Genomic DNA, 27645 nt, shown 5'->3' on the forward strand with positions numbered 1-27645 from the left:
TTCCTAAGAAATACACAAGTGAAATATTTTGTTATTCATATTTTATAGATGGGAAAATACAGTGAAATGTGATATGGCCTGCCCGAGGACCCAGAGAAAGAAATTATACACTCTATTAGAGCTCATAATTCCTGCTGTATTTATGGCTTTTAAAAAAAAATAATTTCTGCTATTAGTTCCCTCCAGATGAATGCCCATATAGAAAGAAGGCTTTATACACAACTTCCCTAACACCTTTTATTTTCTTGCCAGTGTAGGAGAAAACTGAACTCACCCCAGATCAACAGAATCTTCTACATTATATTATGGATTCATATAGCAAACAGAAGATGCCTCAGGAAATAACAAATAAAATTGTATGTATAATATCTGAAAATATGTGGGTTTAATGTTAATATTTCCTGGAGATTTTACTGCCTTGAAGGTATAATTTATATGTGAATATGTTACTTTGAAATGATTAGAGCTGAGAATTCAAGTTAGACTTTTAAACTCTTAGCAACATTAAACAATTCAAGAGTAAGAAGTCTCCCATCTATCTTGATAATTGCCCTCCAAAGATCTGAGAAACAGTAAGATGAGTTTTCAAATTTTATCATCTAAATCTAGTTTTTCTTTAGTCTAATAGGTTTTATATTATCATTTTCTTATCTACTTATTAATCTTTTTTTTTCTTAAAATTTAGTTAAAAGAAGAATTCAGTGCAGAAGAAAATTTTCTCATTTTAACGGAAATGGCAACCAATCATGTACAAGTTCTTGTAGAATTCACAAAAAAGCTACCAGGTACTTTTTAAATAATCAAAGTTAATATTTATTGAGAATTTAAATATGCGCTCACAGATTAGATTACCTGTTTTACACACGGTGTTTTATTTTTCAAAACATTCCTGTGAGATCAGCTCTATTTTCAGTATTACTTTGCCAAGTATTTTCACATGTACTTATTTCACTGCTATTCTCTGCAATAGTCTTGTGACATTGAGAAAGGCAGGTCTGTTCTTTGTAAAATGAAAATCATCTAATATCTGATTTAAACTAACAAGTCTAACTACTATAGACATAAGATATTAGAACTAGAAAGGATATTTAAAATAATGTATAATAACTCTTTGAAATCAGTAGATTAAAAATTGAAACTTTGCAAGGTTGTCATTCACCCATTTATTCCTTCAGGAAGCAGTTGTTGATACCTACTCTATACTAAGTGCCTGACTGTTACCTTCAGGGAGAGTGGTCAAAGGTGATAATAATAATAATAATAAATACACATACATACACATACATACAAAGTGCTGTTTGAACAGAGAGGAACTGGTTGCTAATTGTGTCTAGGAAAGATGGAGAGACTTCAGGGAGGATCATATTTGAGTTGAGTCTAAAAGAAAAAGAAGTTTTCCAGTTGGCATGGAGAAGAAGCAGCATTCCAAGATGAGAGATCTGCTTGTTTTTTTGTTTTTGTTTTGTTTTGTTTGAGACGGAGTCTCGCTCTATTGCCCAGGCTGGAGTGCAATGGCATGATCTTGGCTCACCGCAACCTCTGCTTCCCTAGTTGAAGCAATTCTCCTGCCTCAGCCTCCTGAGTAGCTGGGACTACAGGCACATGCCACCACGCCCAGCTAATTTTTGTATTTTTAGTAGAGATGGGATTTCACCATACTGGACAGGCTGGATTCAAACTCCTGACCTCAAGTGACCTGCCTGCCTTGACCAAAGTGCTGGGATTACAGGAGTGAGCCACCATGCCTGGCCGAGAGATCTGCTTGTTAAAAGACACTGAGGCATACAAGAATAGGATTATTCGAGGTGAGAGAGAAAATTCAGTGTGGTAATAGCATAGTGTCTGTGGTGGGCTCCTAGGTTAGACAATAAGGTAAGTTGGTACCAGACTGATGAAGGCCTAACTAAGGAATTTAATCTGTGTCCCCTGGATAGTAAAGAGATTTTGGTGGTTTTTGTAACAGAGGGAAATGATGAAGTTTTTGTTATACAGAAATGACTTAATCAGGTTCATGTAAGATGAATTTGAATGGAAACGGCCTGGGGGCAGGGAAGATCAGGTAGTATGCTACTGCACAAGTCCAGGCAACAGGGCTTGAAATAAAGCAATAGCAGTGGGGAAGAGAAGAAGAAACAAAAAGAAGAGAGATTCAAAAACTGATAGGGCTTGAGGAACAGTTGTATGTGTAAGGTGAGGGAGAGGGACTTAACTTATCCACACTCATTCTGATGGTGCCAGTATAGAAACTAGAATGTGGGAGTCTTCTTATATCCTAGCCTCAAATTCTTTTTGCCACATCATCAATGCTATCTAAGCTAATGGATTTTAGTTGTTTCAATGTTTATGAAAATATTGGTGTATTGAAATCCCATGGTCTAGAAGAGTGTAATAAATACCTTGTATAGCAGCATAATACTATAATATTAAATTACAGAAGATAACTTCTGATATAGGATGTTAATTAAACATGTTAATTTGCCTTCTTTTTGCCATCATTATGCTATTATTTTATTAAATGTGTCACAGATAGACATAAGCCTACATAAAACTCATAAAGTGTGAGGAGAAAGTTCTCACTATCATTGAAACACTACTATGCTGTCATTTCTTTATTAACAATGAAAGAGGAACTTAATTTACTATATGCTAATTAAACGGAAGACAGTATCAATAAAAAACTGGATGACATAAAAGTAAAAACTGTGGGGGAAAGAACTGGACAAGGGAGATGTTTTTGGTTATTTATGGGAAGAGATTTTGTAAGTTCACATGGTCACTTGGTCTTGAATCAAGAAATAATTGAAGACAAATAAAAACTTTATTCATAAGAAGGTAGCTTATCTGAAAGCAATAGTAACATCTTAGCATATCTTAATTCCCAGTGCCTAGCTTAATTCCTGAGGGAGTGAGTACAATTATGTGTGTTCAATGAGTAAAGCAGAAGGAAAAAATTTAAAATATGGAAGGAAATAAAAGGCAAAAGACCCTTGAGAAGGAAAAAAATGGACAATAATGACAGAGATAGCATTATTACAAGTAGTAATAGTAGAGATATAGTACCAATACTGAAGGGATATTTTGTGAAAAACTGAATTGAATCATTCCATTCAGTATTCATTGAGCACACCCTGTGCCAGGCACTGTCCAGGGTGCTGGAGTCCCTGAAAGCAGTAAGGCATGGCCCCTTTTCTCAAAGAAGCTCTTAGATTCTCTAGGATGGTGGCTCAGTCTTTAGCGTTGTTCTCTCCTCTATACTCCCTTTGCTATTTAGTTCTTCCTACGCCATTTAGACCCTTATGGTGTTATCTCTATTTATGTGAGTATATGTGCCAGCATGCACATGAGCTTGTGTTTTGTTTCCCATTCATTCATTCATTCAATCCGTCAATTATCCAACAAATAATTCTTAGGTACCTGTTATGTGCCAGGAAACAGAGATACAAAAGAAAATAAAAACAAAGCCTCTACCTCCAAGAAATGTACACTCCAGTAGAGGTGGCAGATAATTAATGAATAAGCAAATAAATCTATAATATCATGTCAGGTGGTGATAAGTTCTATAAATTAAAATAAAGAAGGTAGATACTAGTAGTGGTGGGGAGTATATTTTAGATTGGGGAATGCTGGAGCAGAGGCTTGATTGCAGGAGGGAGCGGGGCACGGGGCTTGGGGATATCTGGGAAGAACATTCATCTCTGAGGCAAAAAGAGGCTGTGTGCTCACAGCAGGGCCAGGGGGTCAGTGTAGCTGGAACACAAAAAGTAGGGGGAATAAGGAGTAGAAAATGAGTTCAGAGAAGCTGTTGGGACTGTACCATATAAGCCTGGATAACGACTTTGAATTTTCCAGGCAGTGTTATATTTCATCAGGTTGGCAATTCTTACCATATTTTTCTGATTTTCCCCTACCCTGTGTGTTGCAGTACTAAGTTCAGAGCAGATACACCAATTTGACTTTGATTGGCTTTTTTTTGGGAAATACTACCCATTCTTTAGCTTGACTAAAGACTCATGAGTTAGCTGAATATTCTGGGTGCATATGAAGTTTTTTCTGGCTTGTAGATGCTTCCAATCTGCAGAGTTGACCCTGTCACATCAGGTGTGACTAACAGAATGGCTCAAAGAAAATCTGCCTGCATCTAGTTTCTGAGGGTTTCTTCATCTGAATCAGTGTATCTATGCCATAATATATGTATCTGCTTGGACTTGACATCTCCCTTTGCCCAGCTTGTTTAATAAATTCTGCTCAATGAAGATAACAACCTCTATTTTGTTGGCGAGTACAAATGGACTCAACTAGACTACCCAATTGTAAAACAACTACAAAATCACTTAATGAAAATGTTTTATCAATGGCAATGATGGTTATCATAAAATATTGTTACTCCTTGATACTAATTTGATTATCATCATTACCTAGGATTTCAAACTTTGGACCATGAAGACCAGATTGCTTTGCTGAAAGGGTCTGCGGTTGAAGCTATGTTCCTTCGTTCAGCTGAGATTTTCAATAAGAAACTTCCGTCTGGTCATTCTGACCTATTGGAAGAAAGAATTCGAAATAGTGGTAAGTGATTTGGCTAATGGTAAAAGAGTTTGTTTCTATGAGTAAAATTTGTGTGCTCCATGAAGGCGGGGCTCTTGCCCATCTTACGCAATGTTATATGCCTGTTGTGCCTAGCATGAAGAATGACTCTAAAAAGATACATGTTAAATAGATAAGACTTCTAGAGGCTTGGTTCAAATATCTCTGTTGTAATAGCAAAGTAGCAAAACTACCCCTTTACCGCACTAAGATGAAGAGCCAAAGGAAGACTTTTGTAAAGATTGGAAAATTCATCTGATTTTTAAAAACTAGCACAAAGGAACTGGGATTCTTCAGCCAAAAAAAAAAAAAAAAAGATTATTTATTTAAAATCTTCAGGTATGTAAGACTAAGTATCCAGCTATTTTATATCTGTATCAAAATAAAATAAGAAGACATTTTAATAGTAACATTTATATGTCATTTACTAGGTTTCAGATACTTTTCTTTTTCTTTCTTTCTCTTTTCTTTCTTTTCTTTTCTTTTTTTTTTTTTTAGACAGAGTCTTGCTCTTTGCCCAGGCCGGAGTGTAGTGGTGTGACCTGAGCTCACTGCAGCCTCTGTTTCCCAGGTTCAAGCAATTCTTGTGCCTCAGCCTCCCGAGTAGCTGGGATTATAGGTATGTACCACCACACCCAGCTAATTTTGGTATTTTTAGTAGAGACAGGGTTTCTCCATGTTTCCCAAGTTGGTCTCAAACTCCTGGTCTCAAATGATCAGCCTTACTTGGCCTTCCAAAATGCTGAGATTACAGGTGTGAGCTACCATGCCCGACCAAAGTTAACTTTTTTTTTTTTTGGAGACAGAATCTTGCTCTGTTGCTTAGGCTGGAGTGCAGTGGCGTGATCTTGGCTCACCACAATTTCTCCTTCCTGGGTTCAAGTGATTTTTTTGTGCCTCAGCTTCCCAAGTAGCTGGGACTACAGGTGCACGCCATCACACCCAGCTGATTTTTATATTTTTAGTAGAGACAGGGTTTCACCATGTTGGCCAGGCTGGTCTTGGACTCCTGGCCTCAAGTGATCCACCTACCTCGGCCTCCCAAAGTGTTAGGATTAAAGGCATGAGCCACCACACATGGTCGGTTTCAGACACTTTTCTAAATACATATATGATTTCATCTAATCTTCTCAAATATTCTATGAATAAATACTATTATCATTCCCATTTTGCAGATGAAAAAGCTGAGACAAAGAAAGATTAAATAACTTTCCCAATGACAGAGAGGAAGTCTGATTTCAGAAGCTTTGTGTCAGATGGGCGCAGTGGCTCATGCCTATAATCTCAGAACTTTGGGAGTCAGAGGTGGGTAGCTCACTTGAGATCAGGAGTTCAATACCAGCCTGGCCAACACAGTGAAACCCCATCTCTACTAAAAATATAAAAAATTAGCTGGGCGTGGTAGCACTGTAATCCCAGTTACTCAGGAGGCTGAGGCAGGAGAATTGCTTGAACCCGGGAGATGGAGGTTGCAGTGAGTCAAGATTGCACCACCGCACTCCAGACTGGGCAACAGAGTGAGACTCGGTCTCAAAAAAAAGAAGTTTTGTGTCTTAACCACTATGCTATACTAACTCTCAAGAGTTGAGATAATAGCACAAGTTACTCAGTGTTTAACTTATTGTGGAGTAACACTGTGACAGGGAAGCTCAAGAGACATTGAGATGAATTACCAGGAATTCTGTGCAATTTATCTTAGAAGATCCTTAAGACAGGATGAGTTCTTATTTTCCCGAGAGATTTCATATATGGGTTGGGAGTGGAGAATGAATGAGATGACTTCTCAAGATCATTTCTTTCTAAAGTATTATCGTCTTATTATTAACCAAAGCAAATTTAAAGACTTTTAAAACCAATATTTTAGGATAGAGATTAGAGGGAAAGTTTTCAGGCAGTTCTGCATCTGTAATATAAGTGAAATAATTTTTTAAAAGGAAAATTATTTTTAATTTTAATGACATATTTCCATAGTCATTGTGTTTTTTCCTAGTTAAAAACAAAAAGTGTAACTAGCATCATTGGTAGATTTTAAAACCACACACTTTAAAAAGATGTATTATTCTTAACATATTCATTGATTTACTAGTCTATCAAATATTTAAGGGCAAGGTACTATGGTGGCAGTGAAGAGAGAAATCAAGCATGTTCTTTCCCCTAAGAAGCTTACAGTCTAATGGGAAGAGATTAACTGTCCATGATTATGATAAAATATGGAAGAGAAAAACAGAGAGATGGTGACTCCTAGTTGACAGAGCTCCAAAAAAGTTTTATTAGCATTTGAGTTGGGACTTGAATGAGATTTGATTTGGATACCCAAGGTGCAGGAGAGAAGGACCAGCAGGAGCAAAGAGAAAGAGGCAAGAAAGCTCAGGGAATGCACACAAAGAAGGGTGAGTAGCTGAGCTGACTGGATTAAGGGTTACATTAAAGGGAAATAGAGAGGAAAAAAAGACAGAATCAGATGATTGAGGGCCTTGGATGCTAGGATAATTATTTTGTTATTTCCCAAGTAACAGGAGACATGGAAGATTTTTGAGCAGAGGAGGGAAAATGTCAAAATCAAGCTTTACAAATTTTCTAGCAGTGTTAGGGTAAGCCAGTACAGAAGTCACCTCTTAGGAGGCAAGAAGTCTCAAAGATGTGACGCTTGCTGTCAGGAGAAATGGAGAGAAGAGAAAGGATCTGGGAGATATATCTTTGTGGCTTATCAACTTTCGAAAGACATTATGTTGTCAAGAAACATGGATTTTGGTCCTGGACTGATTGTGTGTGTGTCTGTCTGTCTATCTCTCTCTCTCTCTCTCTCTCTCTATCTCTCTCTCTCTCTCTCTCTCTCTGTGTGTGTGTGTGTGTGTGTGTGTGTGTGTGTGTGTGTGTGTGTGTGTGTGTGTTTGTCCAGGCTAAGGGGAAAAGGTTGAATCAGGTAACCTCCAAGGCACCATTCAGTTCTACAAGTCTTACTGCTTTTCTTCTCTTAACTAATTCAATTTTCCTGATGGGTGGTTTAGCTAGTCACTAGGCCAGCTACTGAAGTATCCTGATTTTAAAGCCACAATCAATAACTGACAGTTCAACTTAGGAAAGAATTAAAGGACAGGCTGAATTTTCACATGTATGGATATAATTGTTGTTTTAGACTATTGAACATACACTGGTGGTTCTCTCTTTATGCAGAAAATTATAGTGGCTTCAACCTGTGATGGGCAAGGCCTCAGCAGCTTAGCTTTGTCATTTATTTGATTCTGGCTTCCATGGACTGTGGCACTGCTCCCTTTAAGAAAATCCCAGTCAGCCGAGCACGGTGGCTCACGCCTGTAATCCCACCACTTTGGGAGGCCAAGGCGGGTGGATCACGAGGTCAGGAGATTGAGACCATCCTGGCTAAAACAGTGAAACCCAGTCTCTACTAAAAATACAAAAAATTAGCCGGGCGTGGTGGCGGCGGGCGCCTGTAGTCCCAGCTACTCAGGAGGCTGAGGCAGGAGAATGGCGTGAACCTGGGAGGTGGAGCTTACAGTGAGCCGAGATTGCACCACGGTACTCCAGCCTGGGGGACAGAGCAAGACTCCGTCTCAAAAACAAAAAATAAAAAATAAAAAAATAAAAAGAAAAGAAAAGAAAATCCATCAGTAAAATCTAATTCTTACAAAACTAATAAAATAAAAAGGAATGATGACTCATGACAAAATTTATGCATTTTACTGATAGGTCTCTACTCTCTCTACTCTAGCAAATGTGTGTTTGGTTTATTCATGGAGACAGTGGTGATTAAGGATACTGACTGTGGAATCTGGATTGAATATGGGCTCCGCTACTTATTAGCTGCATGTCCCATTTTTTTAAAGCTGTTGAAATAGACCTCATAACCAATTTGATCTCTTTGAAATCATGTTTAACTTTAATATTTATTCTGCAGTCTTGCCTGAAGTTTGATAATAAAAACTTAATAAGACAGGGTTTTCTTCTTTTTGAGTCAGTATTTTATCCCAGGCACCTAGCATGTGCCTGGCTCAGAGTGGGTGCTCAACAGAATTCTGTGGAACAAATGAAAAAAATGAATGAAGGTGTGTCCAGAGCTATAAAACTGGTCTGTTTATTTACTTTCCAGATGGTTGTTTCCCTGAATATCAGAGTTGTTAATGTCCAAAGCTGACAAGTAACCAACACAAAGTTGGTTAAACATTCTTCTAAACCTTGCCTATTGTAGTTAATTTGGGGAACAGATATCTCTTTTGCATTTGAGTGTAAGAAAAGGAAAAAGACAGTTTGGATATGGAAATTCTGTTGTGTTCTCTCTCCTCCTCCTCCTCAAAGATGAGTCATTTAAAGTTGATTCAGTTGCCAGACAATGAAAAAGAGGGGTGCAATGTCTGCCATATGAATGAAAATGTTTTAATGAGAGGGCATCTGCAGGAGAATTATCCAGTGGTTGTTACTATCTTTCTTTCCCTGTCTCTTTTTCTCTCCTGGATGCTCAGCTTCCTTAAAAAAAAAAAAAAAATCTTTGTCTGGCTCCATCAGATCTCCTGGGTCCTGAGCCAAGTCAGATGCTGCCATTTCCATGATGGCCACTGGGTTAGTACCAGATTCCTTCCCCAGCCTGAGGTAGGGAAAATCCCTTCCACTGTGGGTCAGCTAAAAGGGGAAAAATAGTTTTCCAAAAAGTTTACAAGACTACTAAGAGGAAAATTATGCTTATAGAAAGGCATGTATAAGGCTGAGCATGCTGGCTCACACCTATAATCCCAGCACTTCAGGAGGCCAAGGCAGGAAGATTGCTTGAGCTCAGGAACTTGAGACCAGCCTGGGCCACAGAGTGACACCCCATCTTTACAAAAAAATTTAAAAAATTAGCTGGGCATGGTGGCACGGGTCTGTAATCCCAGCGAGTTGAGAGGCTGAGGTGGGAAGGTCGCTGGAGCCCAGGAGGTGGAGGTTGCAGTGAGCTGAGATTGTGCCACTGTACTCCGGCCTGGGTGACGGAGTAAGACCTTGTCCAAAAAAAAAAAAGGTGAGGGTCATATATGCATAATGTTTGGATCTATTAATTATAGCACCAGAAAGGTAACAATTATTCAGCACCTACTGTGTGTCTGGCTGTATTCTCAGTGTTTGTGTGAGCTTTGGGTCCTACAGGAAGCAGATATCAACATGGGACTAAATGTGTCAGAAGTTAATTGGGGGAAATGCCTCTGAAGAATAAAGGGGGAGGAAGCAGGCGGAGTCCAGGAGACTCTACACCACCATGCTGATCTGACACCTGTGAAGGGGGAGCAGGAAGGCATGATTGGGCATGAAGAGCATCAGATCAGATCACAGCACAGTCCTGAGAAAGTCTCAGCTAGGCCATTGAAGAGGGACCTAGTCTGAGCTGCCCACTGAATGGGCCAGCACTAACACACCCACTATGCTCAGTCACCAGTTGAGACAAGACTGGTCAAAGTGTGTCCTCAGCACTCACAGGGTGGCATCTGGAAGCTATCAGCCAGCCATACTGCCTACTGTGGGCTGTCTTTAAGGGTGATCTGAGTGGGCCATCTCCATGGCTGACATTCTGCTACACGAAAAATATTGTTTGCTCGTTGTAGCACTTTGAGGTAGATATTACCAATTCTATGCCAGACCTAGACCCTGTTAATCCCAGTAACAAAATATCAGTCCCAAGTATCCGTTTGCTCTGATATTACCCTCTAACTTTCCAGCGTGCCACCTTCCAGTACCCTGACTCTAGGGATTCTTTGTTCCAAAACAATGTCCATTGCCGGGTGCGGTGGCTCACACTTGTGATCCCAGCACTTTGGGAGGCTGAGGTGGGTGGATCACGAGGTCAGGAGTTCAAGACCAGCTTGGCCAACATAGTGAAACCCTGTCTCTATTAAAAATACAAACTATTAGCCCAGCGTGGTGGCAGGTGCCTGTAATCCTAGCTACTTGGGAGGCTGAGGCAGGAGAATTGCTTGAACCCAGGAGGTGGAAGCAGCAGTGAGCCAAGATCGTGCCACTGCACTCTAGCCTGGGTGACAGAGTGAGACTCTGTCTCAAAAAACAAACAAACAAACAAACAAAAAAAAATCCATTTGTTGACCTTCCATCCACTAACTCTCCAGCCATTGACTCTACTCCCTTTTGCCTAACCACACTTTCCTCAGTACTTGCCTTAGGGTTCGTGGTTCATCAATATGATCATTTCCTTGGATCATTCACCAGATATCCTCAACTCTTTGTCTTTCTTTCACCTAAGAAAACCCTCTGGCTGATGAGTACAACTCTTTACCTACTCTGTGTTTGAGCCTGAGAACTGAAACAGTATGACTGGCTTACCCAAAGTTAGTGATCAAACACTTCAAGTGGACTTCAGTACTTTCCATGTATCCCTTTTCCCTAGTCAGTTCACTCTTGTTCTTATGGAAAATTGTCTTGTACCTTCTCTCTCTTCAAATTTCCAACATTTCTTCCCACTCATTCTCGACGATAACTTTGTTGAGAAAAGGTATCTTTCAAGAACATGCCATAGGAGTTGGGGCTCAAGGATATGTGGTCAAACCCCAGCTTCAAGGAAATGTGATTAAGCTTAGAGAAAGATGAACTCCCCAAGCTTAGTCAATATGTCAAGACAGGGGTTGTCACAAGAAACAAAGCCAGAGCCAAGTTCCTAGAATTAGGTGCACACAGAGCTCCCCAGGGTTTTCTGAGAGTTGACTTCATCCACATGATCCAATGTGACTCCCTACCATTTTGGTAACATTCCAGCAAGTGGGGAGGGCAAAGGGGAAAAAGAGTGGTACACCCTCCCTTTAAAGGAATAATCCTGAAGTGGTATGCACAACTTCACAGAGTTCCTCAGAGTTTTCTGAATCTGGGCCAGAATTGAACCTGTTGAGGCAAGTGGTGTGGTTCTAGCCATGAAGACACAAAAGCTTCAAAAACCAAAGTCAGGCAGGTTACACCTTGGGGCTCCCATGATTTCTGGCTACCACATATTGCTGGAGCCTCTCTGCCACAAATCAGCTACCTCTGGCAGAAACAATTGTCTTATTCCTCTTTTTATTTTATTTTATTTCTTTATTTATTTTGAGACAGAGTCTCACTCTGTCGCCCAGGCTGGAGTGCAGTGACTGTGATGTCCACTCACTGCAAACTCCACCTCCCAGTTTCAAGTGATTCTCCTGCCTCAGCCTCCCGAGTAGCTGGGACTACAGGTGCCCCCCGCCCCCACCCACGCCTGGCTAATTTTTTGTATTTTTAGTAGAGACGGGGTTTCACCGTGTTAGCCAGGATGTTCTCGATCTCCTGGCATGGTGATCCGCCCGCCTCGGCATCCCAAAGTTCTGGGATTACAGGCGGGAGCCAACGTGACCAGCCCTATTCCTTTTTATTAAATTAAGCACTTTATAAACACTGGTTTTTTGCCTGAAGAATATTTCTGATGGGCCAGGCGCGGTGGCTCACACCTGTAATCCCAGCACTTTGGGAGGCTGAGACGGGCGAATCACGAGGTCAGAAGATCGAGACCGTCCTGGCTAACATGGCGAAACCCCGTCTCTACTAAAAATACAAAAAAAAAAAAAAAAAAAAAAAAAAAATTAGCCGGACGTGGCGGCGGGCGCCTGTAGTCCCAGCTACTCGGGAGGCTGAGGCAGGAGAATGGCGTGAACCCGGGAGGCGGAGCTTGCAGTGAGCCGAGATCGTGCCACTGCACTCCAGCCTGGGCAACAGACAGAGACTCCATCTGAAAAAAAAAAAAAAAAAAGAAAAGAAAGAAAAGAAAAGAAAAAAAGAAAAGAAAAAGAACAAAAGACCCTCTGATGATCAGTTGTAAAGATGATTTACATCCTAAACCTTCAGAACAGGCAAGCCTTTCTGACTCGTGTCATCTCTCATCAGAATATCTTCTCATATTTCTCAGTGTGGTGGCTCATTAGCCACCCCCTCTCACTTGAGATCCTTAGTCAGCTTTGAATCTTATCATTTTCATTTGACTCTACCACTAGGGCAACTGTCCAGTAGCAATGGAAGATCATTTCTACTAGGACCTGTATTTGTTTACTTATTTTTTTTTAACAAGCATTTACTGAGTACTTCTATTGGATAAGTACACTGGTGGTACAAAGATGAATAAGATGAAGTCATAATCCTCAAGGACTTCATCTTCTAGGGGAAATATATATATGAAAAGAATTAATCACAATAAATTTCATGCATAATTTAAGTTAGAGGTTTGGCTGCTGTAACAGAGACAAAAAATAAAGAGGGCTTAAACAACATGGAAATGTATTTTTATCTTATAATAGTCTGGGCATGAGGAGAATGGGACTGATAGGAAATCTTCGTAGTGTCCCTCTGTCATAGTTCTATCCATACAGATGGATGTCATGCTCATCCATCCACAGAGAGCTGACTTCATCTGCATGGTCCAGTATGGCTCCCCACCATTTTGGTAAAAACACATTCCAAGCCAGGCACGGTGGCTCACACCTGTAATCCCAGCACTTTGGGAGGCCAAGGTGGGTGGATCACGAGGTCACAAAATTGAGACCATCCTGGCTAACACAGCGAAACCTCATCCCTACTAAAAATACAAAAAATTAGCCGGGTGTGGTGGCATGTGCCTGTAGGCCCAGCTACTCCGAAGGCTGAGGCAGGAGAATCGGTTGAACCTGGGAGGCAGAGGTTGTAATGAGCAAAGATAGCGCCACTGCACTCCAGCCTGGGCAACAGAGTAAGACTCCATCTTAAAAACAAGCAAACAAATAAACAAACAAAAACACATTCCAGCAAGTAGGGAGGGCAAAGGGGAAAAAGAATGGCACACCCTCCCTGTGAGTGAATAATCCTGAAGTGTTACACGTAACTTCTACTGGCATTCCATTGGCAAGAACTCAACTTCTTCATCACACCTTGAGACAAGAGACCTGTAAAGAGAACTACTAATGCAATAACTAGGTAAGACATGATGAGGGTCTTGCTGGTTAGAATACATATAATCAAAAAGAAAAAAACCTTGCTTGTAATTTCATAAGTTTCAGAACTTGTGATACCTCAAGTTTCAGAAAAGCTCAAGAATGAAGTTTTCCAGAATATGATCTGTGTAAATAAATATGCATGTTTCTAGTTTATAATAAGATACTTTCTCCAAATATCAACCATACATTGTGACAATAAAAAGCATCCAAACTCACATGCTGCTGAATATTTTATTATGTATAATGTTTTAATTTATTAATATTTATGAATTTCCTTCTCCCAGTGGATTTTCAGAACATTGCCTCTTCCCCACGACACATAAAAACCTGATCTTGCAAGATGACCTTTCAGACTAACTTTTTATTCTTATGCTAATACAATTCATTCTTATTTCTATTGTACATTTAATTCCAGAGTAACATAACGTCTCAAAGTTACTCTGTTTATGCCTACGGAACTCTTTAAAGAATATGATGTGAAATTTCTTTTTTTGTTCTTCAAATTCATACTCTTTTGTTTGCTATTATTAAATTCCAATCACGTACACAAAGATAAGTGTCTCTGAGATGCTTTTTAATGAGAGTTAGAGTGTTTATTTATGTTAATTGAGGCTTTAGAACATATCTGATATAATTTGTGCTTGAGTCGTTTCTATACAATTCTAGTGCATCATTGATTTTATTCCTAATGTACCATTACTTACAAACTAGGGGTTTAAGTTGGAATTGTTAATAAAAATAGGAATAATCATAGTATATAAAATATTATAGGACTGAAATAGGTTTTCTAACACTGAATGAGTTTATATTTTGTTTTGTTTTGTTTTTTTGAAACAAAGTTTTGTTCTTATCGCCCAGGCTGGAGTGCAATGGCACGATCTGGGCTCACTGCAACCTCCGCCTCCTGGGTTCAGGCAATTCTCCAGCCTCAGCCTCCTGAGAAGCTGGGATTACAGGCGACGGCCAACATGTCCGATTGATTTTTTGTATTTTTAGTAGAGATGGGGTTTCACCATGTTGGCCAGGCTGGTCTTAAACTCCTAAGCTCAGGTGATCTTTCCGCCTCGGCCTACCAAAGTGCTGGGATTACAGGTGTGAGCCACCGCACCTGGGGCAAGTTTACATTTTTAACATTAAGGAAATTAGCAATAACCTCTCAGAAATCAAAGCAATTTGTTCTGTTCACTTCAAATATAAATAACCCCTGACATTTATAGTAGTTTTGGGCCTTTTTCCATCCCCACAAGAGACATAAATAAAATATTCAATTCAGTAAGAATTTACCAGTATGACAATATATCTCATGTTTTGCAATGTTTTGTTTTCACATGCATCATCCTGTTAGTGCTGCTCTCAATGACCCTCACTAGGTGAGTGTTACACTCCTATTTTATAGATGCAGAAATGGGCTTAGAGAGGCAAGATGACCTGCCCAAGGTCATACAACTAATCAAAAGCATGTGAGGAAATGAAGGCGGGTGTTCTAACTCACAGCCCAGCTCTCTTTCTATATGTGGCATCTGTCACTCACCAAGGCCTAATATTTGCCCAGTTTTCTGCTAGCAGGGAACATAAAGTAAAACATGGCTTCTGCCCTTCGGTTGAGGGATAAAGTATAAGTAGCAGTTAGCAATTTCAAATTGCTTTAAGTCAGTGATCAAATGAATAGACAATGAAGTCAGAGAAAGGAGATAATCTTGTTAGAGTGATGAAGTTGTAGCCCTTAGTAGTACCATACTAAAGTATACTGTGCTTATTTTTGTGATATGATTTCACTGCTTTAGCCTTTTCGGCTTACACAAAATGAAAACAGTTACCAGAACTGCATTTTCCAAAGATGCAAATCTAAGCTGATTATCAGTTCAGATACTGTCTTTGAGAGGGGTTGGAAATGTAAAGAAACAAATGATAGAATATTTATAAGAAGGATAAATGCTTAAGTTAAAATTTAGAAATCTTAACACCTCTACTTTTGCTTTTGAAAGTGGTCACATGATAACTTTTGCATGGGCAAATTTAGGACTCAAATTATAGGAAGAAACCTTCCTTGGATTAAGAGGAAACATTAAAGAAATACAAGTGAGGATATTTCCATTGCCCCTGGGCAGAATCCATTGTTCCTCAGCTGTATTTCCCAAGTTTTTTGTACTTGTTCAGTTTTAGATATTATGTATTTATTTATGTCAAGCGGCCCCTTGATATCCATGGAGGACTGATTCCAAGATCTCCCTTGGATACCAGTTAATGGCTGCTCAAGTCCCTGATATAAAATGGTACAGCCTTTGTGTATAACCCATGTACATCCTGTTGTATACTCTAAATCACCTCCAGATTACTTATAATACCAAAAACAATGTAAACGGTATGTAAATAACTGTTTCACTATATTGTCTAGGGAATAATGACAAGAAAAAAAGTCTGTACATGTTCATTACAGTTGCAATACTTTTCCCAAATATTTTTGATCTGTGGTTGGTTGAATCCATGGATACAGAACCCACAAAGAGCTGACTGTATCTACTTCTTCCATTAACCTGTTAACTGCCTGAGGACTTCATATTCCCAGATTCCCAGCACTAATATGGTGCCTGACACATAGCAGGAATATAAATATTGGTGAATTTTGTTGAGTTGAATCTGGAACTTGACAGTCCAAACTCTGGTAACTCCTAAGCCCTGGTGAGACCTAATTAGGCCGGATAGTTTTTAGCCACTAGGACTAATGGGAAGTATATCATTTATAATATATTTTAAATTAAATATTTTATGTTTAAAGTAATTCTTTTTTGAATGGCTAGTTTAATGGCAGCTCTCTACTTAGGGCCAAAAGTATAACACAAATGACTCCCTGGGGGAAAGTTTAGCAGTTGAAATAGAGGACATAGTCCAATCTCTTAGCACCACAAGAATATGTCCATTGTCTTAATGGCATCCCTTGTCCCCATCATATCTCACAACTATGTCACCTTCATCATAAAGGACTACCAAAACATACTACTGCCTGATTTAACATGCATTTATTAATCTCCTATTATGTCTTCAGAAGAATGCTAATTATTAGAGATGCAGACGTGAATAAGAAATATCTGGCCAGTCACAGTGACTCACTCCCATAATTCCAACACTTAAGGAGACCGAGGTGGGAGGATTGCTTGAGACCAGGAGTTCAAGACCAGACTGGAAAACATAGCAAGTCCCTGTCTCTACAAAAAATAAAATATCTGGATGTGGTGGTGCACACCTGTAGTCCTAGCTACTCGAGACTGAGGCAGGAGAATTGCTTGAGCTACGCAGGATAATTGCTTGAGCTCCCCAGGAGTCCGAGCCTGCAGTGGGCTATGATTGTGCCACTGCACTCCAGCCTGGTAACAGAGCCAGAGTCTGTCATAAAAAAAAAAAACAAAACATCTATGAAGCACCCTTTATGGGCCAGGCAGCATGGCAGGCACTGGAGATATAATAACTGATTCCCACTCTTATAAAATGTGTATAGTATTTCACACTCCGGTGAAAAGGAAAGATGCGAATTGTGATAAGTTGCAATAGAATTGAAGCTAGACAAGAAAGTAACTAATTCTGCTTCTCTGTGGCAGGGAAAGCTCCATAGAGGAAGCAAAATTTGAACTTGGCCCTGAAACATGGATGGGGTGCCTTAGTCTAACAAGGATCCTGCCTTGTATTTCAGGAAAAAGCATGAAGACATAAAAAGTGTATCTCACTTGTTAGGGGAGCTGTCAGAATGCTCTTGGCTGATAGCTACAGAAAACAAACTCATCATGGCCTAAAAAAGTAAGAAAATGTCTTAACTCAAACAAGAAACCCAGAGGAAGAGTGACAGCAGAATTGATTAATTTAGGAGCAGAACCCACCATTGGAAACACGGATCCTTCTCATCTTTCTGCTTCGCTGTCCTTGGCGTATTGGCCTTCCCCACAGGCTGGTTCTCCTCCTGGTCATCTAACGGCCAAAGCAGCTCCAGGCACTATGTCTAGGCACAACACCGGTCAAATGAAAAAGAAATGCTCTCTTCCTCAATATGGAAATCTTCCTTAGGAACTTCCCAGTAGACTCCCCTTTAGTCTCATGGGCCCAAATTGCACTGCTGTCCCTAACTACACCAACCTCTGATGTGGGAAATGAGACCAACAGTGGCTCTTGGGCTGGAGCTGGGATTTGCCTCTACCATAGCGTATGGCCATGGGGCAGGGAGGGGGAAGGGAGCCTGTGTAGGCAACAAGCTGAGTCAGCTTTAGGAGCCTTAGATGAATCTGTGTCATTAGTTCCTAGGGAAACTATTGGGCTGCTGGGAGATTAGTTTGAAAGGAAAGCAGAAGGCAGATGTAGCCTTGTGTGCCATGCCAGGGGTTTATACCTTGACCTCTGTGCTACGGGGTGATGTCATTTCTAGAAAAGTTTCAAGTTGTGTGGTTTTAAGGAATTAGTATCATTTTTAACCAGATGCTCAGTCCATCTTGAGGACATCATCAGAATAAATCATATAGAGGTATTTAAGATGCCAGGATATATGTCTTGTGTAATACACATACTTGTAAATAACACATACACACACACACACACACACACACACACACCCACCCCTGCTTAGTTTTTGTTCCCAATTACGACTAGAAAGCTAATTAGGAAATAAAAGACTCTTAACATTTAAAATACCTAAAGCAGTATAGTGTTAATTCTATCATACGGTTATTCTCTCAAAGAATATTTCTGATTATTGAACATAATTTATTAATCACAGACCTCTTTTAACAAAAAGGGAAAACACATAAGAAACAGGAGCAGAAACATGAAATTATTTTTGCATTTTCAGACTTTTCCATGGCAAAGTCTTTCACGGTTAAGTTAGAAAATAGCCCCACCTTGTGACCAAAAATCAGCTAATTGGTCTTTCAAGCAAAAATGAAGCAAATTTTAAACAATTCTCCAGCAAGAAGAAGGAAGCAGGAAAACAGGAAAAGGCTGTCCCCTTCAGGATGATGTTAGTGTTACATCTCTCATGTTAGAAATTGCTGGTTTACACGCCCTTTGTTTATGTTGGCATGGTTAACTCTGACTGTTGACTCTAATTCCAAAAGTAGATTTATATTTATCTATCCTGTAGGAAAATTATTTTTTAACTCTCCCATTATTTCTTTTCTACATTTTCTCTATATTCACTCTTGGCTTTTACAACATGCACAAGATGAAATAATCATTTTAAAAGTTTAACCTTATTTTCCCCACATATTATCAATTGTAATTAGATAGCTAATGGAGGCAACATCTCTGGAGGGTGTGTGGGGATTTAGAAAGGCAAATGAAATAGGAAATTTGGTAATCAAAGCAATTTTTAAAAATTTTAATATTTTCAAATCAGCTGTCTTGAATATCATCCCCAAATCTTCATGTACTATTTAATTTAATGGCATAGTCATAGATTACTATTTTAGGTAACCACAACTGATGAGTGTAGCCTCTGAATGCTGAAGAAAGCATAAAGATTGACATTTTTTTGAAGATGACAAAGAACAACCTTACCAAGAAAATAGAGAACTTAGTGCAGCTTTAATACCTGGAAAAATACTGAGACAAATCACCGATCAGCCAGTTTGTATTTATCCCCAGTAATTTGCAGAATTTGTTGGTTTTTAAAAACCAACATGGCTTTGTAAAGACAAAAGTTCACACGTTTAATCTAAGACTAAGATGAACTGAGATTAAGATGGACTAATGTGTTGATTCAGTTCTCTTGAATAATGATAATAATAGCTACTATTATAATTATCTACTTGACATTTTTTGAGGATTGATTGTGAACCTGGCATTGTGCTAAGCACTCTCTATATATCTCACGTAACACTACTGTTATATGGAGTACACATTATATTACATGTGACAACATTTCACAGATGAGAAAATGAAGGCTTAAAGAGTTAAAGTAATGTCCCAAGACCAAGTCGTGGAGTTTGGTTTCAAACTCAGAGCTGGCTTATGACCTCTTAACCAGTAGGTTTGCTGGAAGCCAGGACTGGTGTTCTCCAGGCTCACATTCTCCAATCCTCTGAACTTTAAGTTGTATCTAGTTGGGTCATGGGTATTTAGTTCATTCTGTAACAGCTGGATAAAGGGCAATGTCCCACATGATGTAATCCCCAAACTGCTCAACAAAGACATTGTTGTTAATAGAGTCCACTGGAGTCAATTAAAGAATCAAAGTCAAAGGGGAGAAGAGGGTGGTATTTTGACCAGAGAGGAAAAGGGCAAGGATTTAATTTGGGAAGACTGTTTTTTAAAAAATATTTAAACATTTATTGTGCTCAAAAATTAAATAAATCCAAAAAATTAAATAAATCATGTAATTCTCTTTATAGGATGGGCACGGTGGCTCATGCCTGTAATCCCAGCACTTTGAGAGGCTGATGCGGGTGGATCACATGAGGTTGGGAGTTTGAGACCAGCCTGACTAACATGGAGAAACCCTGTCTCTACTAAAAATACCAAATTAGCTGGGCGTGGTGGTGCATGCCTGTAATCCCAACTACTTGGGAGGGTGAGGCAGGAGAATCGCTTGAACCCGGGAGGTGGAGGTTGCAGTGAACTGAGATCACACCATTGCACTCCAGCCTGGGCAACAAGAGCAAAACTCCATCTCAAAAACAAACAAACAAACAAACAAAAACACCTGTCTTTTAAAGTACAAAATAATTCATCACCTTCCTTTATTATTTGCCCATTATTTCATCTGAATGTTTATAGCTAAGATTTTCTTAAAGTAGGTTACCCATGATTACAGCTGCCTAAGAGACCTGTCTCATGGCATGTATATGTGTTTCATCAAAGGTAGTTTGGGAATGTGTGTGGGATCAAGATTCAGAAAATGTAGACTTGGGTTTTCCATTTATTATGCTAGTAAACTTAGCTTACCTCTCTGAGCCTTACTTTCTCAAGTCTGAAATAGGGATAGTAATACTGGCTTATCAGTACTTCCCGCACAGGATTCTTGTACAGAATCAAATTTGTTTACATATTTGAAAAATATGAAATACTGTATCCACGGAAAGGATGGGTACAATTATTGAAAAGAAGAAATCCTAGCGTACTTTGGGATCTTTTACTACCATTTGCACCACTGTAAGATAGAGAAAATGAGAGCTGTGTCCATGCATGTTAGAAGTAATTTTTTGGCCGGGCGCGGTGGCTCAAGCCTGTAATCCCAGCACTTTGGGAGGCCGAGACGGGCGGATCACTAGGTCAGGAGATCGAGACCATCCTGGCTAACACGGTGAAACCCCATCTCTACTAAAAAATACAAAAAACTAGCCGGGCGAGGTGGCGGGCGCCTGTAGTCCCAGCTACTCAGGAGGCTGAGACAGGAGAATGGCCCGAACCCGGGAGGCGGAGCTTGCAGTGAGCTGAGATCCGGCCACTGCACTCCAGCCTGGGCGACAGAGCGAGACTCTGTCTCAAAAAAAAAAAAAAAAAAGAGAAGTAATTTTTTTCCTTTTTGTATTCATTTTATTTTAATTTATTTTAATTTTACTTCAGATTCAGGAGGTGCATGTGCAGGTTTGTTCCATGGTGCGTTAATCTGTTTTGCATTGCTATAAAGGAATACCTGAGACTGGGTAATTTACAAAGGAAAGAGACTTATTTGGTTCATGGTCCTGCAGGCTGTGCAAGCATGACACTAGCATCTGCTCAGCTTCTGGGTAGGCCCCAGGGAACTTTTACTCATGATGGAAGGTGAAAGGGGAGCAGGCATGTCACATGGTGAGACAGGGAGAAAGAGAGATACTAGGCTCTTTTAAACGTTCATATTTCACAGTAACTAATAAAGTAAGAACTCATTCATTACCATGGGGAGGGCACTAAGCCATTCATGAGGGGTCTGCTCCAGTGATCCAAACACCTTCCACCAGGCCTCACCTCCAATACTGGGGATTACATTTCAACATGAGATTTAGAGGTGACATGCATCCAAACTATTTCACATGGATGTATTGTGTAACGATGTGATTTGGACTTTTGGTGAATGCATCCATCATCCAAATCGTGAACATTGTACCCAATAGGTAATCTTTCAACCCTCACCTTCCTCCCACCCTCCCGCCTTTTGGAGTTGCCAGTGTCTGTTATTTCCATTTGTATGTCCATGTGTACCCCTTTTTTAGTGAGGACATGTGGTATTTGATTTTCTGCTTCTGAGTTATTTCACTTTCGACACTCTTCTAAAAGTGAGAATTTAGGCTTTCTGGTAAGTATACCATTAGATGATAATTGTACTCTTTAGCGTCTGGAATCAAAGTTTATTCTGATTTGCTCAGCCAAAGCTCTTTAACTCTGGATCTGGTTTGGAAGAAATGGAGCAGTCTATTCTCATCTGGACCAATCCTGGGAAACATCCTCATCTCAATTAATCCATAAGTCACATCACAGGTTTCTTTGTTTGTTTTGTTTTGTTTTTCTGTGACCATGATTCTCCATCCAATGGCTCTTGTGGAATAAAGCAATGCACAGAACAGGCACCAAGGTAATATTTATTGAATGCAGGAAGTGGCACTAATAGTCTTTTTTATTTTTTGAGACAGCATCTTCGGCTGGGTGTGGTGGCTCATGCCTGTAATCCCAGCACTTTGGGATGCTGAGGCGGGTGGATCACAAGGTCAGAGGTTAAAGATCAGCCTGGCCAATATAGTGAAACCCTGTCTCTACCAAAAATACAAAAAAAAAAAAAAAAAAAAAAAATTAGCCGGGCATGGTGGCACACGCCTGTAGTCCCAGCTACTCAGGAGACTGAGGCAGGAGAATCACTTGAACCCAGGGTGCGGAGGTTGCAGTGAGCCAAGATCACACCACTGCACTCCAGTCTGGGCAACAAGAGCGAGACTCTGTATCAAAAAAAAAAAAAAAAAAAAGAGAGACAGCATCTCACCCTGTCACACAGACTGGAGTGCAGTAGAACAATCACAGTTTACTGCAGCCTCAACCTCCAGGCTCAAGTGATCCTCCCACCTCAGCCTCCTGAGTAGCTGGGACCACTGGCATGTGCCACTGCACCCAGCTAACTTTTGTAGTTTTTGTAGAGACGGGGTTTTGCCATGTTGCCCAGGCAAGTATCAAACTCCTGAGCTCAAGCAATCTTCCAGCCTTGGCCTCCCTAAGTGTTGGGATTATAGGTGTAAGCCACTGCACCTGGTTAGAAGTCTTAACTGACAAAGAGGAGTGAGCTAGATGAAAGAGAAAAGGGATATTTCAAGTAGAGAGCACAACATGTACAAAAACTGGGCAATGTGAATTGTTTAGGGAACTACAAGTGGCCGAGGGTGGCTAGAGGAAATGCAGTGTGATGGAGTGCAGCTTAGCCTTGCCACTGTCAGGACTTTGGAGCCTGCCAGCTTTGGTTTGAATCCTAGTTCCACCTCTCTCAGCCGAGTGTCTTTGGGCTAGTTATATAACCTCTCTGTATCTACCTCATAGGGTTTACAACTATTAAATGAATTATGGTATATTAAATGCTTAAAATATTGCACAATACATAATGACTACTCCTACTATTAATCTTCTTATTGTGAATAGTGAGATAGGCAGGGTACAGGTCCTAGAGGCTCCTACGTTAAAAGGAAGAAAATTAAAACTATATGCCTAAAGCCATGGGGAGGTTTAGATGGTTTTTGTAAGAAGTAGGGAGAAAGTGTGTGATTTGATTTTTAGAAAGGTCATTCCAGTACCTGGATAGAGGATGGATCAAAGGGAATCAAACTAAAGACAGAAAGGCCAGTGAGGAGCAACTGCGGTAATCCAGATGAAGAGAGTTGGAAGCTTAAATTAAGTAAATGCCAGGTGCGATAAAGAGGAGAGGGAGCATCAGGTGAGAGTGAGCAGGAGAAGTCACAGGCCTGGGTCCCTGAATCTCAGTTGTCAGGCCTGGGGAGTTGGGTGGTGTGGATACCACTCACCAAGAATGGGAACGCCAGGAAAGAAGTGGATTTGGAGAAACATGGGGGAGCTTAGTTCTGTAGTACATGGTGTCTTTGATTTTGGACATACTGGGTTTGAAGAGAACAGCCAAGTACTGACGCTTGGTAGGTAATGGCTTGGTGCTTCAGGAAGAGATCAGAACCCTTTGATAAGAGCACTGGCCCATTTAGAAATGAAGCTGTCTATACTTATGGACTGAAGAACTACCATTTTTTGTTAGTTGTTTAAGATGTGATCTCTGCCTTAATTATCGATAGTCATATTCAAAAGATTCACTAAATCTCACCTGGAAAATGGAGACGTTTTTTAAATTCTTTTGGCAATTCAGCAGCATTATCATTGATTATTCAGTAGTGACTGAAACAAAGACACTGCCAAAATTAGACATACACTCATTGCTTTGGCTATGTTTTGAGAATTTTGTCAACTGATTGTCTTTGCAATGTCCTTCCTTTGGACATATAACAAAAATAATAAATATACAGTCATTATTTGAATGTGTGCATATAGTTGCAAAATTAGCATGTGTTTATATGGATAATGTGTTTCTAGTTTTACACTGTTTCATCACTCAAAAATTTTATTATGACTGCAACTTTCCCCCATAGGTATCTCTGATGAATATATAACACCTATGTTTAGTTTTTATAAAAGTATTGGGGAACTGAAAATGACTCAAGAGGAGTATGCTCTGCTTACAGCAATTGTTATCCTCTCTCCAGGTAATTTCAATGTTACATTTTAATTTTTATGCCATTTTTTTCAGTATACTAGTAATAACATTTATTGAAAAAAATCTGGAAGACACAGAAATATAAAGAAAAAGTAAAGTGGCCTATAATTCTACCATCCAAATAGAACCATTATTAACCTTTCAGTACACTTCTTCTCAGTCTTTTTTAAAAAATCACACTTATTCATTTAATAAATGTATATTGAACACCTACTGTGTACTAACCATGGTGCTAAACCCTGGGAATGCAATAAGACACAACTCCCATGCAACTTGCATTCTGGTAGGATGAGAAAGATAATAAATGAAGAAACAATAATATTTTTTCAGAAGGTGGTAAATGCTACAAAAAATGTAATGAGAATATAAAGAAAGAGAGTGGCACAAAAATGGTGTTTTAATTCGTGGTCACGGGAGGCTTTTCTAAGTGGGTGGCATTGGAGCAGGGATCTAAATGAAATTACATACTTTTTAACATAATAGGGAACTTTTTTCTGAGTTTATATTTCTTCAAAAGTCATTTCCCAAGTCATTAAAAATTTACATTGGTAAAGTTGTAATATGTGCTACGTATTCCATTGTATGCATATACAATCATTTACTTAATCTTTACAACATGTTTGTATATTCAGGATATTTCCAGTTTTTTTGTTGTTGAAAATATTTTTTTCAACAGTTTTTTTGTTGTTGAAATGAATACCTCTTTCCATATTTTTTTTTCTATATTTTTGGGTTACTTTAATAATTTGGGAGTCGAATGATGCCATGTTCATGATTTGTAAAGCATAAAAACAATGCTAGCCTTAGACCATTTTTATACACTATATTGAGGCAGAAGCTAGTTGTTATTTTGCTTTACCATAAAAATTATGACTTGTGACTGAAAAGCTATTCAGCAGAACCTACTAAAGTTGTGCATGGATATGTCCTATGACCCAGTCATTTCACTTCTGAGAATATACTCAACAGCAAGGATGCTGATGTCCACCCTACAGGTTATCTTTAGGGGTTTTGATTGGAAGGGGAATTAGGGAGGCTTCTGGGAAGCATTACGTGTGTTGTATCTTGATCTCATTATAATTACGTGTGTGTGTGCATAAAAATTCATCAGGTTGAACACTTAATTTTTACATTTTGTGTACAACATTTAACTTACACTTCGAAATAGTTAACGTTGCTATAATTATGCTGAATTAATGCTTTTCCACTTTTTAATTTTGTCATTTTATTCTAAACTTCAAAACAGATAGACAATACATAAAGGATAGAGAGGCAGTAGAGAAGCTTCAGGAGCCACTTCTTGATGTGCTACAAAAGTTGTGTAAGATTCACCAACCTGAAAACCCTCAACACTTTGCCTGTCTCCTGGGTCGCCTGACTGAATTACGGACATTCAATCATCACCATGCTGAGATGCTGATGTCATGGAGAGTAAACGATCACAAGTTTACCCCTCTTCTCTGTGAAATCTGGGACGTGCAGTGATGGGGATCACAGGGGAGGGGTCTAGCTCCTTTTTCTCTCTTATGATATTAATCTGAAGTATAACTTTTCTTTATTTCACTTGTACCCCGTTTCACTCAAGAAATCTTGATATTTATGTTGTAATTACATGTATAACTTCCACAACTGTAAATATTGGGCTAGATAGAAAGACTTTCTCTACATTGTATTTTAAAAGGCTCCAGGGAATCCTGCATTCTAATTGGCAAGCCCTGTTTGCCCAATCAAATTGATGGTTACTTCAATTCTATCTGTTGAACTAGGCAAAATCTCATTTTGCTCTTCATCTTACCATATTGCTTATATTTTATTAAAGAGTTGTATTCAATTTTGGCAATAAAGCAAACATAATGGCAACAGGCTTTTCTTTGGGAACAAAGTTTGATAAATATACAAACTCATTTCTTTAAATGTTGAAAGACATCCTATTGAATCTGAGGGGATAATTTACAGAAAGATACTGTCTTTCATTATGTCAATGGAACTTTTGTCATCCCTGAAAAAGTCCTGGTGAATTTGTAATAGTCCTCTGATCATTTCCTTTTCTTTGAAGTTCAAAGAGAATAGCAAACAGAAAAGTTAACAATTTTCACATAAAATATTCCCTCAAGCAATCCTTTCTCCCATAGTTAGTCTTGAGGCAGGATTCACAAATTCAGAGTATGCAGCTAACTGCAGTGATGGGACCTTCCCTTTCCTCTCTTGAAAGTGCTCCATTGGCTTCATTGTATCCAATCATCTTTCTGTTTTGTTTTGCTTTCGAAAACATTCCTACAGCTGGGTGCACAGCTGCTGTATACTTCCCCCAAAGCAGGAATTACTTCATTTCCTTCCTTCATTGTTACACTGTTGCATTCTTCTCTCCATTATCCTTTGGTGAATACAATAAAACACCTTCTATAAGTAATGGGTTTATATCTCCCTTTCTCCTAAAATTAGCCAAAGTGGAACATGATTAGCAAGCAGTTTTTTTGTATCAAAATACTAGGACAACCCTGGAATTCTAAAAATAACCAGTCAGTGGAAAACTGTGTTGAGGCTAGCATCAATTGGATTCTGATACAACGCAAATGTCTTGAGTTCCCAGTAAGTACAAGATTCATTTGCTAAACTCCATGGAGGATACAGAAATGATTAAGACCCAGTAACAAGAGCTGAGCGCAATGGCTCACACCTGTAATCCCAGCACTTTGGCAGCCTGAGGCTGGAGGATTGCTTGAGCCCAGAAGTTTGAGACCAGCTTGGGCAACATAGGGGAAACCCTGTCTCTACAAAAAATAGAATAAAATCAGCCAGGGGCTGTGCTGGTCCCAGCAACTTGGGAGACTGAAGCAAGAGGATTGCTTGAGCCCTGGAGTTGGAGGCTTCATTGAGTCATGATCGCACCATTGCACTCCAGCCTGGGCAACAGAGCGACACCCTGTCTTCAAAAAAAGAAAAAGAACAAAACCCAGTAACTGCCCGGAGGGAGTTACAAAGGCTGCAGTGGAACTTGCCGTAGGCTTACCCTGGAACTTGGGAAAGTTTCATAGAGGAGATGGTACTTCTGCTGGACTTAAAGGGATAGCCCTGAATCAGTGGGTCCAGGTAGGAGGGAAGGGGTTCAAGGTGAAAGGGGTGGCAGGAGCAAAAGGAGGAAGGTGGTGAGTTGCACAGATGTTAAAAGACCACGTAATCTGGGAAGGGAGGGAGGATGCACAGTCTCTTTCTAAATTTCAGTTTCACCATTGTGAAATGCAGAGATCAGCACTTATTGCATAAGGGAATTTGGCTTATTAATGAAGAGTAAGTGGGAAGTAGCAGGCCCACCAGGGAGAGGGTTGGTGAGGAAAGGACATTGAAGAAAGAAGTAAATTTCCGAATGCCTGAAAAGGTAGACCTAGTTTG

At 39.6% G+C, this 27645-nt stretch overlaps 1 protein-coding gene across 17 annotated transcripts in view; it reads left to right on the forward strand.

Moving 5' to 3' along the window:
- NR1H4 (nuclear receptor subfamily 1 group H member 4) overlaps positions 1-26665 on the forward strand; it is an 84940-nt gene extending 58275 nt beyond the window's left edge. For 10 of the 17 annotated variants that reach the window (XM_065524694.2, XM_074007593.1, XM_005571990.5 and 7 more), the window contains 5 exons: positions 258-356; positions 686-785; positions 4420-4566; positions 24131-24244; positions 25502-26665. In XM_065524694.2, coding sequence (XP_065380766.1) covers positions 258-356; positions 686-785; positions 4420-4566; positions 24131-24244; positions 25502-25740 — 699 coding nt within the window. In that variant the 3' untranslated portion in view covers positions 25741-26665. Of the gene's footprint in view, positions 1-252; positions 357-685; positions 786-4419; positions 4567-24130; positions 24245-25501 lie in introns of all 17 variants that reach the window. The other 7 variants (XR_012420529.1, XR_012420532.1, XR_012420533.1 and 4 more) reach the window with 1 other exon arrangement.
- The last annotated feature ends 980 nt before the right edge of the window (positions 26666-27645 follow it).

Source organism: Macaca fascicularis, chromosome 11, assembly GCF_037993035.2.
Source record: "Macaca fascicularis isolate 582-1 chromosome 11, T2T-MFA8v1.1".
Taxonomy (NCBI): domain Eukaryota; kingdom Metazoa; phylum Chordata; class Mammalia; order Primates; family Cercopithecidae; genus Macaca; species Macaca fascicularis.